The 15,321-nt window shown below is 37.3% G+C and overlaps 1 protein-coding gene and 1 pseudogene across 1 annotated transcript; both read right to left on the reverse strand.

Annotated features, from left to right (window-relative positions):
* Positions 1-205: 205 nt before the first annotated feature.
* LOC109110867 (dermatan-sulfate epimerase-like protein) lies at positions 206-6,076 on the reverse strand. Its single transcript, XM_042774079.1, has one exon. The coding sequence runs from the start codon at positions 5,288-5,290 to the stop codon at positions 1,709-1,711; it is 3,582 nt and encodes a 1,193-aa protein (XP_042630013.1). The 5' UTR covers positions 5,291-6,076; the 3' UTR covers positions 206-1,708.
* A 447-nt stretch (positions 6,077-6,523) lies between these two features.
* Positions 6,524-12,546, reverse strand: LOC109111141 (annotated as a pseudogene).
* Positions 12,547-15,321: the final 2,775 nt, after the last annotated feature.

Consider the following 15,321-nt stretch of genomic DNA (forward strand, 5'->3'; position numbering starts at 1 on the left):
ATTGTGTGAAAAGAATAATTTAAATAAAAAATAACATACATCATAGAATATCAAATCAAAAATATTTTACTATATATTTAACATTTTAACAAAGTTATAAAATACATGAAACGCCATCATTATTGCATTGCTGTAACTGGTTTTGTAATTAGTTTCATTTTATGTGCCTGTTTATGTTCAGACAATAATTAGGACTGTCCCGTTTTCTTAACCTGCCTTTACCAGTCAAATTTGTTCGAACAATATCAAACACAGCATCAAGTTTAATGTGGTTATTCGTTAAAGTACATTTTCCTTTATGGTACAAATAAAAATTTCATGTTACACTGTGTTCATGCCGTGCACCATATTTGAACTTCTGTTTTTCAGAAACTGCTTTATGCCAATCATATAAAATAATAATAACAATAATAATAATAATAATAATAAACACCATATGGTAGACATGCTGGAGACCTACAAAATCAGCAATATGGCGTAATGTAAAGACTGGCTCTACTTGCATTTAGCATTTTACTTAATATTCTCCATATGGACTGTATTCTATGAAGAATTGCTTGCTGAGTTTAGTCCGAAAGCATGCTGGGCACAAAGGAGTGACTCCGCAAATAACACCACACACACACACACAAACATAAAAAGCAGCCTTTGCAAATGTTTTAAAAATATTATATAAATTGTCGTTATTTTCCTCGAATTTCAGTTATCCCACAGTGATGATTACTCTCCATATGCATGTGGTGCCATGGAAAATCCATTTGCATTGTGGCTTTTGAAACATTCCGCATTAGTTGTCTCTTAAAACTGCATTGAATAGTTACCCATTAAGATGAGAAATATGACATTTTATGGTTTTACTTGTTTGGGTTATTAAATGTTCTATTTATGATTCCATCATAAGTGAAAGAGACAATTTTCAGAAAAGTAAGATGGATTTGCTATTGGTTTTTGATATATAGTTTATATAGGGATGCAAAGGAACAAGAGAAAAAAATATACATTCACATACCAAAAATAGACAATTGAGGTGTCAAGACATTTTTCCCTTCAAGTCAATAAACTGATTTGATTGTACAGTCACAGAGTGAACCCTTTTTTGCACATTTATACACATGAACTGGTACCTCATCATAGGTCATACTTAATTTCTGCATTCAGGCCCCATCTCCCATTGTTGGGCCCTTGGAATCCTAACCTTCCACAACGATACAGCACCCCTTGGATGAGGCAGACTCACAACTTTGGGATTTTTAAACATTACTCTTCTAAATACAAACAATAAGGTCTCTTGGCAGAAAAAATTACTATGAAAATGACATTCAGTTCACTTATAAAAACATAATTACAATAACATATTTCACAACGTAACACTGAAAAAATACTGTTAGCCACCCATCTGGTGCAAATAACCATAATTTTGTCTTCCAGTCAAACTGGATGTATTTGTGATCCAAGTTTTGCATCTGTTCCCCATCTTCAATGGTGAGTAATCACTTTTTGTTCTTTAGAACATCTAAACATTCTAGCACCAGTTTTGTCTGTAAGATTTAAATAATACATAAACATTGCCTAAATATACTCAGAGCACAAAACAATTGGTCATATGACTTTGCAGAAAAGGCAACATTTGTTATTTGTCATACTGACAAAGCCTACTTCCCCCAAAAAATATAATCTTCAGGCACAGTATGAAAAATTGCAAAAACATTTACAAAAATGAATGCCTGACTGTATGTCTTTTATAACCCAGCCTCTCCATCACAGGCCAGCATGTGTCTTCAATGAGTTTAATCTCATCTACAGCCATATTCTCCTTCCACGTGTTGATTTTGGCAGGTGATATATCTCCTTCATATATCAGATTATACAGGTTTGTAGATGTGGCAAATGTCAGCTGGTTTAATGCAGCTGGTGCGACTGGTATTCCAAGAAAGTTATGTATCTTTCTCGCTGTCTCTTCAGGAAAATATACAACATCTTCAAATTTGACTATAAGGTAAGTGTGTGGGGGGAGGCTTGCACTCACTTTGAGTCCTGCTGAATTGTGAGCCAGCCATAGCTGAGCTAGAAGCTGTACAGGGTTGGGATCTGGCTGGGAGAGGATCTTCTTTAAAGGAAGGAACTGAGAGTCCACTATAGCACAGCCCTGATCCACACCATCAGTGTTCTGCTTAAAAATGTTGATGATGTGCCTTTTAATGTTCTTACGTAAATACAGGCTTGGCTTACTGCTGTAGAGCATTAGATAAATCCATGCACGTGGGTCTCTGACCACATGAACTGAGCGAAGTGAGGGACCTATGACCTCTTGAAGATACGGCAGCTTCAAGAACCAGCCTTCACTGCCCATGTTCAGCACAGGCCGGGCATTTGGGTACTTCACCAGGTGCTGCCTGAGCTCTTGTATGTATCCGATATCCATATGGGTACGCTTGCCGCCCCCTGTCCTCATTTGCTCTGACAGCAGCATTCTTCTCTTTCTTTGTTCTTTTTCTTTGACTTTATTTTCTATTTCATCATTGCTCTGGTGCAACTGAATATTTTGCAGGTGCAGTTTCACATTGTGGACTATGGAATGGAACCATCCCTGAATGACTCGAAATCGTCCATTTTGCGCATCTGCTTTGGACCACTCGCAAGCGTCCACCAGAGACACAAAAGGAGATATGGGGAACCGCAGGTAGGCCGAAGGGATCCGGAGGAATACGAAGTCAGAGCTATTATCGAAAAGGTGCTGGAGGATCTCCGCGCCTGAGCCTGGCATGGATGTGATGGTGATGATGGGGAGGAGGTCATGGACGCTAGAATCTGTTCCATCATATATGCTCCTGTCTTTTGGTTTAACATTGCACAAGAGCTGTTCGCAGTCATTAAAAAGAGACAAAAGTTCAGTCACCCACAATAACAGCACACAGACCAGAGTGCAATGAATTAGCATATTGAACGACACATGAAACTTCCTTTTTTTCATTACAAAACCAAAAGCAAGACATAAAGTCAATACCACAGAGATGTTAACCACCAATCCAAAGTCAAGCACAAAATCTTTTGTTACTTGACTTGGCAAGGTTTGAATTCCCCGGCCGAACTGAACTATTCTTCTGTTGTCTTCTGTTTTAGCAAAGCCTGCAAAGCCCAAGTAGCCATGTCTAGCCTCAATGTCTTCATAGTTTGTTACAACTGACACAACGGTCTCTGTGTCATTAAGAGTCACTGATATTTTTACACCATGTTTACTGTTGTCTATGAATCTACAATCCGAGACCTTGGCGTATGGGCCATGCATCAAATAAGCCACTCTAGTGACAGGGTTCTCCATGGGAAAGGTCACGTTTATGTACTGCGTCCATCTCTTTTTGAATTCGGCAGCCTGTTCTGCCTCTTGTATCCGGGCAACAGGGCTGGATCCTTGAGCGTCCAGCCAGAACATTTTGTAATGTGCATCCCACACATCCATCAGAGCCCCATTGTATTTTCCAAATGATCTGTGAGGAACATACCTGAAATCAATGTCAAGGTTGTGAAAAAACGCACTGAGAGAACTGAGAGGGGAGCGCTCGTGTTTCTCAATGTGGTCCAGCACAAGTAATGTTTGAGAGTTGAGAAGCACAAGTGCCCTATACACACTCTTTAGCTTCATGGCAGATGAATAGGCCGACACAGACTCTCCACTCACAAACAACATGTCCTGATGCGATGAAGCTGCAATGACCTCCCCAGCGGTATCCCCGACTTCCTTTTCTCCCCATCGTAACCACTTTGAACATTCCCCCAACTGTCCTTCCCATGGCTCATTACACTGGCTGGTGGGTGAGGGGGAAAATACCAGCACGTTGTTAAGATAGCTGTATTTAGGGCCATACAAGGCCTCAGAGACAAACACCTGTCCATTTGGTGCAAAAGTAAAGGAATTTTGATCAGGGTGCTCGTGCCCGGGGTTAAAGTTCGTCCAGCCTTCTACCCAAGAGTACGGTTGTGCATGGACAATATCATACACTGCTCGCCCTCCTAATTTTCCAGATTTAAATGACACAAACGTATTACCCTGAGTTTGTGGTAACCCTGCTCCATACGTCACCACACCCCAGTTGGAGAAAATGTGCATGGTTGCTTTGTTAAAGTCAGGTGGAGGCTGTGGAGTTAAGTCAGAGTCATACCATATGTACTCTGTATGTAAAGTAGCCCAGCGTTGGGCTGCTGATTGCATCATAGGTCCGTCTTTAGGACGATGCTTCCTAATCTGCTCTGCCAGCCAGTTTCCTGAGCCATTTCGGAGCACGTATCTATCCAAAAACACAAGCTGGCTCTCTGGCCCATAGAACCAGTTGTAATTGGAGTCTGCAATGCCAACAGTTCTTTGAAATCCAGGAAGCAGTGTAGCAAAGTAAAACATGAAGTGAGCTCTGAGCCAGTTGTTCTGTGTGTTGTCTATCTGAAAATGACGCAACGCTAAGTAAACATACTGAGTGATGGATTTTGCTGTGTAGCTACCGTACGCAACACCCTCATCGAGAGAGCCATCGACAATGTGGCTGAGAAGAAACATGGTCTTTTCCATGTAGTTCACTGATATTTGTTTCCATATCATGGTCTCTGGGTCATTATGTTCCCCCGCCACAAGAGCACCAGTGAGAATGGCTAGTATATTAGTTGTCTGGTGGTTCTGTAGAAACTGCTTTCCCCATCCTCTGTGCTTGGAAAGCTCGAAAAGCTCCTCGGTAACAGATCGTATTTTCTTGAGATATCGCAGTCTTCTCCGGGTGTCAAGAAAGGTGTAAATGAAATCATACGCTGTGGCAAACCCAGTGAGAGAGTGGGCGATTGGGACCTCATCATTTGGTGCACTGGACACTGTCCAATCTGGATACTCCACCATTCGGTCCATGTACTCAATCAAAAATTGAGAGGCGGTAGCATCCTCAGGTTGAAGCAGACAGTATAGTGCAAGAGGGGGCAAATTGTTACCATAGATCTCATTCCATTTCTTGCCGAAATCCTCATGGCTGACCGGAGGCTGGTAAACAGCTGCACTGGATAACATAACAGAAACAGCATTTCGAATAACCTTAAATATGTGTCTATGGGTGGTGGTGGCCCTCTGTTTCATCAAACGCAATTCTTTCCGATCAAAGTATAGCTTGGGGTGAAGGTGTGCAGACAAGGTGGTATTGTCTGTTTGGTGTTCATTCAAAGGCACATATCTGTCTGAGGCAGACGAAATTCCACAGAAAGTAAGTCCCACAGCCAAGACACAGAGCAAAACCACAGACCTCATGTTCTGCATGACCATGATCCAAGAAACCGATGTTCTGCTTTTTTCTTCAAAAGCTCCTCCTCCAAAGCGACCAAAAATTTGTTATTAGTCCAACATGTACTCACATGCAGAGCTGCAGATATTTTTTCCTTTCAGACAAAAACCCAAATGACAATGGCTGTATTTATGTAGCCAGCAGGGAGCGTTCACATTTCTTGAGAAAACATTCTTTTGACTCCCATAAATGGTTATCCGTCTGAACTAAAACTTGATAAACCCACGCAAAACAAAAATCTTCCGCATTTATTTCCGTATTATTTAGCCGATGAAAATGTTAACATCAGTCTCGCTATTTAAAACGATGTTCGCACTAAATGTCAAGGGAAATAAAGTAAATGCAGACTGTGTGTTATAGAAACTTCCGTTTTCAGAATCCGTCATTACAAGTTTGATCCTTTGCTTCCCGCGGGTCTTATGGAAGACAGTTTTCCAGAAAGTTGCAGCGTTCGGTGGTAACAATTCACAGAACCTTGTGAAGTAACTCTTAACGCCTTTTAATCATCTTGTTACACGAAAAGCGAGATAATCCATTAATCCACTTTGAGTTGAAGGAAATGTCCCGCTTACTGTGCCGTTTGTCTAAGTGGTGATGTTTTGTCATCTGAAGCAAAACAGACAGAATCCATAATGGCATTTCAATGTCACTTTTTAGGCTCTAGGGTTATATTTCCTCCATCAAATTCGTCTTCTGTCAGAAAACTGCCTCAGTCATTACAAGGCAAGTCGCTTTTTCCATCTTCCAAGTTATCTAGTACAACTATCACTGTAGGCATTAGCAATTTTTAATATGGTCGATAGATGGCGGCGTGGTTTTATTAAACTACATTCGCGGTATTCAGGTATTTGATATACAAATATAAAGTACATTTTATATCAACTATTTAATATAATTAAGTCAGAATATAGTTTGAGCAATTTTACTTTTAAGTAAGTTAGACAGGTCACAGTAATGGGTTGAGAAGCACACTCTTTTATACTTACAACAGTAGGTACACAGGGTGTGGTTTATATAGAAAAGAATCACATTTTGTTGCTTTGCAGCCTGAAATGAAGATGAACACAGTTTTTGTTTTATCCTGCTGTATTTGATCAGTGCAACTTAACATCTAAGTGAACGATATAGCACCAACATGTAAGAAAAGAAATAAAATAAAATAAATGTAGAAAACAATCACTGAGTTGAAAAAAGTTTCACCCCCTTGTGTCCGTGTTTTGTTGAACCACCTTTTGCTGTAATTACAGCCTTAGTCTGTTGGCACCGGTTTCTGTCTCCATTAACTTTGCCAATTTATGTACAGTGGGAAGACAATTTATAAAAAGGGAAAACAGTATTACATGTCATGATATGGTAAAGATTAACATGATCCTAAGTAAACAGTCCATGTTAATCCTCTTTCTTTGCTTCTGAGGTTTTTTCTAAGCCGTCAGGCTGCATTTCTTTTGCCTTCTTCCCATGTGCATCTAAAGCAGGACTTGCTGTAGCTCCTTCCACAGGTTTCTCAACATCTGCTGGTACAGCAGTACATGTACCCCAGATAACCAGCAAAACTATACCCACTGGTAGTCCAAACACAAAACAGGAGAAGAATGGTGCTGCCTGGAACATTGACTGAGATCAGGAAGATTTATATTAGTTACTAGGACAACAGTGACCTAAATGTTAGCCTCTAGTAAATATTTGATGAGGATGTGATCAGCCATGGGTTTTGGTTTGTTAAGCTTTTAGTAAATATTTGGGAAAAATTGAAATAAGAGTAAATGTATCCTTCTGCGGAAATAATAGTGTTAGTCAGTCTTACCACCACAGTAGACCTTGCTTTATTAAAAACTTGTTTAGTGTGCTGCAAAAATCAATTTCCTCCGAGTAGCTGATTGGGGAAAAAAGGAATTTTATTAGAAGAGGCTCAATGTATTTCACAGGAGCGTGACAGAAAAGATGGACAGGAAAGTATCTCCCTCCACATACCTTTGCACTGCCATCCAGAACACTGTTTAAGAAGCAAAGTAAATCCTCAACGGTCTCAATCTTACTTTCTGGTAGACAGTATCCATCAATGGTCATATTTAACACAATGATGAAAGGCATCTCAACTTCTCTGAGAAGAAACATATTAGTGGTGATTATACAAAAATATATGTGCACAGAATAGACTTCTGTAATGTATATCATTTTTGTAGACTTCTGAAATACATTTTATTTTGTTTTTATCAATGTCATTGGCTTTAAATACACTTCCTGCACTTTGCCAATTCAACTCACCCCATAATTAAACTGTTGATATATTCATTATCATCCATATAACCAAACTGGTAATCACCAGGAGAAAAAAAAAAAAAAAAAAAATATATATATATATATATATATATATATATATATATATATATATATATATATATATATATATATATATATATATATATATATATATATATATATATATATATATATATATATATTGTCTTTGTTAACAGATTATTTGATATTTGCCACCTTTTCTTCATGCTCCATATAAATTTGCTACTTACCTTTTGTAATGATCTCTGTATTCAGTTGACAGCCTTTCCATCAGAGTTTTGTAACTAAAGAGATACATTTTGAGTGTTAGAGTGGGAAATAATGAAAAAATAAATAAACACATTTTCTGATGTTGCTTACCGAATGCTTTTTTCAGATGGATTCTTCTCATCTACTACTGCAAATGCCACGAGTTTACCTTTGAGGGAAGTGTGAGATGTGAACAGCAATACAATAAATTATGTATGAACGCAAAGCTCCCATAATCATAATCTGTCAAAGCATAATTTTCACACATAAATACTGGATCTTGGCAGAAAGTCATCATGCCAGTTATGTTTTATCACCTACTGGCAAAAAATATAGCAATCAAAAAAATGGTGTTAATTAATGTTGCAGTTTGTTAACTATAAGGGGTATAGGAAAACAAGACAATTAAATGATTGATAGATTAATTTGGAAATAAGAGGGAAAATTTTCTCGATTTATCCAGGAAGACAAATCACCATCAAGAATTTCTATAGGAATGATAAGACAAGTGACATTAAACATGCTATTACTTCATGAACATGTAATGTTTTCATGTGTTAAATAGCCCTACACTTATTAAGTGTCACCATCAAGCCTGTGCAAACAATATGCAAAGTAAAAGTACTCAGAAATGTTTAATCTAAAATGTGTAATCATAAGAAACAAATGATCTTTAATTTTATTAACAAAACAAAGTGTTTCTGTTCACTGGCTGTGTATTAAATTATGCAAAATATGTTACATGCACACAGTCAAGCTGTTGACTTAAAGGGAGTGTACTGGAAGTTAGCCTAGACGAAATGTTCAGAATATAAGCCACATGACAGAAGAGAGCTAGAACACTTTACTGTCTCTGTATTCTCTTCTTTTGGATTACAATAGTAAGATACCAATTACTGTAATTATAATATCTTCACAAAAGTTTTTTTTTTCACTTGTACAAGAACAAGAATGTAAAACCACGGGTAAGTACTTCTGACATAACTAGTACTAAAAAAAATAATAATAATAATAATTTCAGTGCCCTAAATGGCCAAATTATACTGGGAAAATGTAAATGTGTACATCAAATATATTGGTATGCTATGAACTATAATCGTTTTAATATATATATATTTTTTTAAAATGTCTTCCTGTTTATGCCTCTGTTTTTAGGTGGATTACAATGCAATTTCTGTTTCAAAAAGTGACAAAAAAGAAAGTAAATATTGTAAATAAAAAGTGATTCATAAACTTCATAACAGTACACTGCTTATTTGCAAATGGTCTGTGTAGACTGTTTATCACATACATATGCTTAAAAGAGAGAATGATTTGTAGAGTATGCTGAATACATTACAATGTCTTTCTGTTTTTTTTTTTTTTTAAATTAACAATTATTTGTAATTCTATTTTAATGTGCAAACGTTTTTTTTTTACTTTAGGTTGAGCTGACAGTTACATGGATTGATATTACCATTATTTTATTTTTTTAACAGTGACAACACAAGAGTTGGCCATAATATGGCACTATATACTAAAAAAAAATCAAACCTTTAAATTTTAAAATTATAATAAAATCTTTTTTTTAGGTAACCTGGAAGATGGTGATACATAACATCTCCTGCAGATGCCTCATTCTACACCTTGTCTTTTAACCTTGCTCCATGGATGTGCTAACTATTCATATCATGGAGGACTCATCCGACAGTGCAGTGTTTTGTGTCCCGGTTCAGTGTGCTGATCCCTTCCTGCTAAACTACTGGCTTCAAAAGACCTTCTTCAACAATGGGGAAGTCCAGCAGATCAACACCCTGAGGATAAACGGCTATCGTGGGCTAGTGTTTGTTTTGAGGGTGCTGCATCGTTCTTCACGCCTCCCTAATTCCCATTATTGGTGTCCGTTCCTAGTGACACTCTGCCTCGATGCCCTGGCATATCACTACCACCTCCCCTCTGTACCCCAGTGGAACGGCACCCTTCGAGAGGCAATGAGAGGAAACAGCTTGGAGCTCAGACGCTGAGAGACTATGAGATTTTGCTGCTTACAGATCCTATTAGTTTCAGATGTTCGCTTAATAAAGTGATGCACTGCTAGTAGTACATCTTACCATTGTAAAGGTAGTTTGTCCCATCTTTGAACACAGCAATGGCAGGAACATCCTGCAGAGTGACCCCCTATGGAGAAAATCCATCATGAATTATGTTTTTTGTTTTTAAGAAGCTGATTATTTTACAGAGGTATTTTCCTCAGATAACTGAAAGTCTTACCTTTGGGAGGACTTCCTCAGATGCAGTAAAAAAAATTTGTGTGGACAATATAATCAGTAGCACCTTTGTATTCCTTCTGTTTAAAAAAGAAAAATAATGTACATTACATTTCACTAGTAGTATATTATACTAACCATTTCTATATAACTATGCAATAAATCTATACACAAAGTATATTTATAAAACAATACAACTTTAAAATAAAATCCTCTCCATTAGCAGTGGTAGCTGTGAACTCATGCTCCAGTGTTCAACAGTTTGCATTTCAATCCTATTACATCAAAATCATTCATAAATGTGACTGAAATTAATTTTACATAATGTTTACCTTAAGGAGCGACTCCCCTCCAATGTAAATGAAGATAATATCATGATGACTCATAACATACTGGAACAACTGAACTCTAGAGAGTGGTCTTACCACAGGTCTAGATTAAAGAAAAAAAGGTCAAGGGGATAGCATGAGGAGAATTACAACCAGCATTGACATGAGTCTAAAATTTATGCAGCACACGAAAGACACAAGACAATTCATTATGGTGAAATTTACTCCTAAATTACCCTGAAACTCTGTTGGTGAATTCAATAATAGCATCCTTTGTTCTAGGTCCTTTGTAGTCAAAAGACAGATCTCCTTTAAACCTTATTAAAAGAACAGAGTCAAATACATCATACAACATGAACAATTCTTGGTTAATAATAATGTGTGTGTGTGTGTGTGTGTGTGTGTGTGTGTGTGTGTGTGTGTGTGTGTGTGTGTGTGTGTGTGTGTGTGTGTGAGATAATTAGGCATTAACTCACAGTTTTATGGTTGGATATCCACGGATATTAAACTCTGTAGCCATACCTAAAGACAGAGAGCATGCATTATTTCAGTTTTATTGTATTTATACATCAGTAAACAAACATAATATTGGAGGTAATAATAGCATAATATACTATTCATGCTATTAGCGAAAGTGTTATATTAGCTATATCATTAGTAAATCAATTAATAATTGTTAATTTGTTGTGATAAAAAAAAAAAAACTGTCTAGTCTAACCTAATTAATAACAGTGTATTCTTAGTGGGGGTTAAAACACAAGACATGGGCTACATTTCATTTACCCAGAAAGCTTATGTGTAGACTTTATAAGAAGATTATGCAGTTGGAAGACAATGGCAGCAAAAGGTAGACATTGAACAATCTAATTCCAAAAAACTAAAGAGATTTCTAATTGCTGAAATGCAACTTATGCCATATGGCCATCTGGTTAACAAGATACAGACTCAATGCAGACTATGTATACAGTTCAACAAACTGAGTCTCATGAATGTATGAGGCCTAATTAACTAATCCCATTAAACAGCAGGCAAGCCTATCCTGCCATTTAAGTAGTATACTGATTGGTTGCTAAGCAATGGCCTGGTGTGGCATTACCATTACTGTCATTTCAAACCAAGCTACAACAGGAGATAGAACTTTCATCTTGAGAGGGTACGGCACAAATGCAGTTTTTGCTAAACTAATGTATTATTTAAGGTATGCAATTAAAGCTTTTCAACATACACACTTTTACAGACATGTGAACTGAACCCACTTGTGTGCACTGTGGTATCAATCTTGCCAACATTAACAGGAGAGCCCATACTCTTCAGTTCTGCACCAACTTCATACCATATTGACTCAAATGTGAGACAGTATGCACACCATGGTGCATAAAACTGCAATATAAAAATTTAAAAAAAAAAAGCATGATAACACACAGCGGGCATGACACAAAAAGTAAACATATCACACAACATAAAACTGCATTAATTAAACTGCACTCTTACCTCCACCAGCCAGAGTTAATTTTTTAGGTATTCCTTAAACCTGTAAAAGGGAAATGTTTAATGCAGTCAATCACACATTGATATCTATCTATGCAATAAGTAATGACAAACCACAAGCCTTGACAAATTAGAGTTGCCTACAGGCAACCCTTTTAGCTGTGACTATTTACAAAGCAGCAGGCCTTGTATACCTTATTACTTTTATAAAATGGTTCCCACATAACAAATATAGTTGTGATAAAGAATATTAAAAACACAAATTTCCATCAAACCCACTTTTCATTAAGCGGACTCATTAAGAGCCATTTCTTCCAGTAGATCTCCACACGTTGCTATGCAACAAAAATAACGACGCTGCACTGACAACACCTAAAGCAGTTCTTATCCATGTGAAACACTTACTTGTCATCGAGTTCCTCCACGTATCCTGACACCATAGCAATGCCAGACAGAAGCGCTATTAAAAAAGAAACACAGTGACATACAGGTTACGTGTCAATCAATTGTGTTAAAGAGATTTGCATTTTGCTTTTTATGTTGACGAACATGGTGTCCATACAATTACTAGGCATCCATACCTGTAAGTACTAAGTTAAGTACCAGATTCTTGCAATCCATATCTTGTCATTAACCGTGCAATAACCTTGAAATAGGCAGCAGAGTCAGTGTTAGGTTAGTGACATAATCATCAAGCTGGTAGTAAGCTCTTGAGCGACTGACTAGATTAACCCCTTTTGCCCCGAGGGGTAGGAACGGACAGAATTAGGCCAAAAATTGATTTTGGACAAGCGGTGAACATTTCATCGCGCAGTCTTTTACAAACCCGATTGCAAAAAAGTTGGGACGCTGTACAAATTGTGAATTAAAACAGAATGCAATGATGTGGAAGTTTCAAATTTCAATATTTTATTCAGAATACAACATAGATGACATATCAAATGTTTAAACTGAGAAAATGTATCATTTTAAGGGAAAATAAGTTGATTTTAAATTTTATGGCATCAACACATCTCAAAAAAGTTGGGACAAGGCCATGTTTACCACTGTGTGGCATCCCTTCTTCTTTTTATAACAGTCTGCAAACGTCTGGGGACTGAGGAGACAAGTTGCTCAAGTTTAGGAATAGGAATGTTGTCCCATTCTTGTCTGATACAGGCTTCTAGTTGCTCAACTGTCTTAGGTCTTCTTTGTCGCATCTTCCGCTTTATGATGCGCCAAATGTTTTCTATGGGTGAAAGATCTGGACTGCAGGCTGGCCATTTCAGTACCCAGATCCTTCTTCTACACAGTCATGATGTTGTAATTGATGCAGTATGTGGTCTGGCATTGTCATGTTGGAAAATGCAAGGTCTTCCCTGAAAGAGACTACGTCTGGATGAGAGCATATGTTGTTCTAGAACTTGGATGTACCTTTCAGCATTGATGGTGCCTTTCCAGATGTGTAAGCTGTCCATGCCACACGCACTCATGCAACCCCATACCATCAGAGATGCAGGCTTCTGCACTGAGTGCTGATAACAACTTGGGTTGTCCTTGTCCTCTTTAGTCCAGATGACATGCATCCCAGTTTTCCAAAAAGAACTTCAAATTTTGATTCGTCTGCCCACAGAACAGTTTTCCACTTTGCCACACTCTTCTAGATCATGTTTAGATATGCCTTCTTTTTTGACCTATAGAGTTTTAGCTGGCAACGGCGAATGGCACGGTGGATTGTGTTCACAGACAATGTTTTCTGGAAGTATTCCTGAGCCCATGTTGTGATTTATATTACAGTAGCATTCCTGTATGTGATGCAGTTGCCTAAGGGCCCGAAGATCACAGGCATCCAGTATGGTTTTCCAGCCTTGACCCTTACGCACAGAGATTGTTCCAGATTATCTGAATCTTTGTATGATATTATGCACTGTAGATGATGATGATAACTTCAAACTCTTTGCAATTTTTCTCAGAGAAACTCCTTTCTGATATTGCTCCACTATTTTCCGCCGCAGCATTTGGGGGAATTGGTGATCCTCTGCCCATCTTGACTTCTGAGAGACACTGCCACTCTGAGAGGCTCTTTTTATACCCAATCATGTTGCCAATTGACCTAATAAGTTGCAAATTGGTCCTCCAGCTGTTCCTTATATGGACATTTAACTTTTCCGGCCTCTTATTGCTACCTGTCCCAACTTTTTTGGAATGTGTAGCTCTCATGAAATCCAAAATTAGCCAATATTTGGCATGACATTTCAAAATGTCTCACTTTCAACATTTGACATGTTATCTATATTCTATTGTGAATAAAATATAAGTTTATGAGATTTGTAAATTATTCCATTCCTTTTTTACTCACAATTTGTACAGTGTCCCAACTTTTTTGGAATCGGGTTTTATAGGTACGTGTCTTTAACTGTACTTACCTCAAAACAAATAAATTAATAATTGATTTGTTTGTACTAAGTACCACATTCTTGCAATCCGTATCTTGTCATTAACCGTGCTTTAGCCCTGAAATAGGTAGCAGAGTCAGTGTTAGGTTACTGACATAATCATCAAACTAGTAAGTTCTTGACTGACTGACTAGATTAGGAACGGACAGAATTTGCCGTTTCATCGCCGCAGTCTTGTATTTTACAACGTAGCCTAACATTACAACAAACACAAACAAACACTATCAGTGTTTGTTCAAAGGGCCTTGTATCAAAGGGCCTTGTATTAATGACATGTTCTGTGGTGAGTCTGCTGTTAAATCTTTAATGTGATCACTAATTAAAACTGAATCAAAACGTCAAAACAAATAAATTAATAATTGATTTGGCTTAAGGGTAAATCAAGGGGCTAGGATCAACAGTGTAATTCTAAGAAATGAATTAGGCTACATATGTAGTTGCATGCAGGTATTTTTAAAGAGACAATAGTGCATTGTAATATACATTGTATCAAAAGATTAATTTAAATGTTTAAACGCTTAATATAAAGTATGTGAATTATTATTGTTGTTGTTATACAATTGGCAACTCTATCGCATATTGTTTTTAGTATAGTAACGTTACCTGCTGAAGTATTCCCTTGAAAAAAAAAAATTTGCTTTCTCTCCCAAAAGATGGCGCCATATAATCTATTTGGAATACAGCTACTATTCCGTGTTTTATTAGAATGCACAGCTCTACTTAAATAAGTGGGAATCCTTACATTAATCCTGTGTTCACAACATTTTTTAAGCACAGTGGATAGTCGTTTGCTTAATTTCTAACGAAATAAATGCTGTAAATGTTGTCAGTGCATTTTTTCCCTCAACTGTTTATTTTTCTTTCAATTGTTTTTGATCCCATAATAGCATGTGATGCATTTAAAAGCCTTCATAAACGTTTAGAAAACGGCCTTAAAACTTTTTATTATTGTGAATCTACCTTT

The sequence above is a fragment of the Cyprinus carpio genome, chromosome A2 (genome assembly GCF_018340385.1).
Source record: "Cyprinus carpio isolate SPL01 chromosome A2, ASM1834038v1, whole genome shotgun sequence".
Taxonomy (NCBI): Eukaryota; Metazoa; Chordata; class Actinopteri; order Cypriniformes; family Cyprinidae; genus Cyprinus; species Cyprinus carpio.

What these genes read in the sequence shown, in the direction of transcription:
- LOC109110867 (XM_042774079.1), bottom strand. Translation starts at nt 5,290, where the DNA reads ATGGTCATGCAGAACATGAGGTCTGTGGTTTTGCTCTGTGTCTTGGCT.